Source organism: Octopus bimaculoides, chromosome 8 (genome assembly GCF_001194135.2).
Source record: "Octopus bimaculoides isolate UCB-OBI-ISO-001 chromosome 8, ASM119413v2, whole genome shotgun sequence".
Lineage (NCBI taxonomy): Eukaryota > Metazoa > Mollusca > Cephalopoda > Octopoda > Octopodidae > Octopus > Octopus bimaculoides.
Window position 1 is genome coordinate 90879415 of NC_068988.1, and position 3363 is coordinate 90882777.

Consider the following 3363-nt stretch of genomic DNA (forward strand, 5'->3'; position numbering starts at 1 on the left):
GCTTTCAAAGTGGTGCCCCAGCATGGCTGCAGTCCAATGACTGAAACGCATTCAAGATAAAAGAAAAAGTAATGTTGCAGATGCCTGTAGTAATAGTATTTTAACGAGAAGTAAAAATGATTCAAGGAGCTGTTACATATGTTCTTTTCTACTCTAGGCACAAGGCCCAAAATTGTAGGGGAAGGGGGCCCAGTTGATTAGATCGACCCCAGTATGCAACTGGTTCTTAATTTATCGACCCCGAAAGGATGAAAGGCAAAATCGACCTCGGCGGAATTTGAACTCAGAACGTAACGGCAGACGAAATACCGCTAAGCATTTCACCCGGCGTGCTAACGATTCTGGCAGCTCGCCGCCTTAGGTGTTACATATTTTGACAACAAAAGGGTCTTCTCTCGTTGTGAAAGATAAACTCTATGCAGCATGTGTAAGAAGTATGGTGGTATATGGTAGTGAAATAGGAGATATTGAATGTAGATGATGTGTAGACGTCGGAGAGAAATGATGTATGTGTAATCTATTGAATGTGTAATGTTAAGTTACATGTGATGTATACAGGTGAGTTGATCACTGGGACTGATTTGGGAAGTGAATGGATGAATGATTGTGTTGTGAGTGAAAAAGTGACTTTATGTTCACACCAGATATCACTATAATGATATAAACAGAGAATATTGTTTTATGAAATATGCCATATTCATAAATGAGTCGATATATTGTGTTTATATAAGGTGGTGAGCTGGCAGAATCGTTAGCACACTGGGCAAAGTGCTTAGCAGCATTTCGTCCATCTTTACAGTCTGAGTTCAAATTCTACCAAGGTTGACTTTCCCTTTCATACTTTCAGAGTCATTAAAATAAGTACCAGTTGAGCACTGGGGTCAATATAATTGACTTAGCCCTTCTCCTGAAATTGCTGGCCTCGTACCAAAATTTGAAACCAATAACATAGGAAATGTGGTAGGTGGAGACTTGGCTGTGTTATTATGAAGTTGGTTTCCCAACTATGTGGTTTCAAGTTCAATCCCACTGCACAGCACCTGGGGCCAGTGTCTTCTGTCCTAGTCCACCAAAGTGTTGTGTATGGATTTGATAGATGGCAACTGAAAGAAGCCCATCGTGTGTGTGTGTGTGGGTGTGTGTATGGCCATCTATTTTGATTTCGTGTAATAGTTGTAAATGATTGTCACTATGATACAAGCAGTGTCATTCAATTCCAGTATTCTGGAAAATCTTATCGGGCCATGGAGAAATACCTTGCTTGGAAACATGAAGCCATCGGCTGTAGAAAATTTTTCTCAAACTTTGTCTGACCCATGCAAGTGGATGTTAAAACGGTGATGATTATATACATATATCATCATCATCATCATCAAAATAGTGGGGTTGTGTTAACCGCACGTGGAGAAATAATAGGAAAATGAAAAACTTAGCGGTTCGGCAAAAGAGACCGATAGAATAAGTACTAGGCTTCCAAAGAATAAGTCCTGGGGTCGATTTGCTCGACTAAAGGCGGTGCTCCAGCATGGCCACAGTCAAAAGACTGAAACAAGTAAAAGAGTATGTGTGTACACTTTTATACACATACACACATCTTTGGATGAATGTAGAAAATCTGTGCCAATAAACTTCATCTGACCCATGCAAGCTTGGAAAAGTGGCTGTACATTTTTACTGATTCTGACTCCATTAAACCAATAATTGCTTTTCTCTTTGATGCCATGACTATGCCTTTGGGGACAGGTTTATTCAATCTGGTCTATGAGTTAAATAAAGATCAACGTTGAGTTATGTAAAATATTTCAGCATGATAAATCATCGTCATATTTAACTGTTCTGTTATTTTTCTGTTGACTAGGGGGTCACACAATGGAGATGATACGCCTGTTGAGTGGACTCACTGAAAAATATTATCCACGCCACTATGTTGTTGCAAATTCGGACAAGTTTAGCAATACCAAGATAGAAGAATTTGAACAGAGGCGCTCGTTATGTGCTGGAGGAGATAAAGCTGTAAGTTACATCGTTTTTTTTTTTATGTTACTCTATTGTAGTAATGTGTGGAGGCGCAATGGCCCAGTGGTTAGGGCAGTGGACTCGCGGTCATAGGATCGTGGTTTCGATTCCCAGACCGGGCGTTCTGAGTGTTTATTGAGCGGAAACACCTAAAGCTCCACGAGGCTCCGGCAGGGGATGGTGGCGAACCCTGCTGTACTTTTTCACCACAACTTTCTCTCACTCTTTCTTCCTGTTTCTGTTGTGCCTGTAATTCAAAGGGTCAGCCTTGTCACACTGTGTCACGCTGAATATCCCCGAGAACTATGTTAAGGGTACACGAGTCTGTGGAGTGCTCAGCCACTTGCACGTTAATTTCACGAGCAGGTTGTTCCGTTGATCGGATCAACTGGAACCCTCGACGTCGTAAGCGATGGAGTGCCAACAACAACATTGTAGTAATAATAATAGTTTTGGCTGTTGTTGTTCTTGATGTTGTTACTGCTGTTATTGATGTTGTTCTGTGAATGAAATAAATGTCCTCTTGTGTCTGTGCAATTAAAACATTCTACTTTCAAAATTTTCTAATAATCATTTTGCTTTTGTAGTTGCTGACTACATTGCTTTCAGTATTACGTATATGACCACACCATTCTCTCTCGCTTAAATGTGAGTTGCCATGTAGCTCCTCTACAAGAATCCACTCATCAATGGTATTAAGACCACTACCATCTTCTGTAATTGTGACATAGTGTACCTAAGATTACCTAATCTATACACACCCACTTTTTTTTTTTATTTTTTTTACTGTATTTTCTGGCAGACCAGATTTACAGACAAAGAAGGTAGGTTGACTTAGTACCCCAAGACAGTTCTGGAAGTCCCCAAATTCCATGAGAAATGTAGCAAGATTTGGAAAGATAGCAACGATGTTTAAATGTTTACATTACACATATACACTACATACTATGCTAGCTTGTGTGCCCGAAAATATGGTATAAGACAGTAAGGTGTGATTTGAGGGAGATTTTGCTGCTACTTTTTGTTGGTAATGTGCCTTTCACCCTTTTGGGGTTGATAAAATAAGGGCCAGTTGAGCACTGGGGTTGATGTAATTGACTTACCCCTCCCCCAGAAATTGCTGGCCTTGCACTAAAATTTGAAACCAATGTGAACATGTTGAGGCTTCTTTGTTACCCTTGAAAGAAATGCTACTACTACTACTACTACAACTACTAGTTGTAGTGTGTGAGGTGTCTAGGTTGTTAGGTGGGTGTGTCTGGCAGGTTATATACAGAACATATAACCTACATTGCTCATCCAGGCACTACAGTGACATTACATTCAAAGATTGGATGGATGGAAAGG

At 40.3% G+C, this 3363-nt stretch overlaps 1 protein-coding gene across 2 annotated transcripts in view; it reads left to right on the forward strand.

Annotated features, from left to right (window-relative positions):
- Nucleotides 1-3363, forward strand: part of LOC106883235 (UDP-N-acetylglucosamine transferase subunit ALG14 homolog) — a 28631-nt gene that overhangs the window by 5982 nt on the left and 19286 nt on the right. For both annotated transcript variants that reach the window (XM_014934166.2, XM_014934165.2), the window contains exon 2: nucleotides 1859-2013. In XM_014934166.2, the coding sequence (XP_014789652.1) occupies nucleotides 1859-2013 (155 nt within the window). The remainder of the gene's footprint in view (nucleotides 1-1858; nucleotides 2014-3363) is intronic.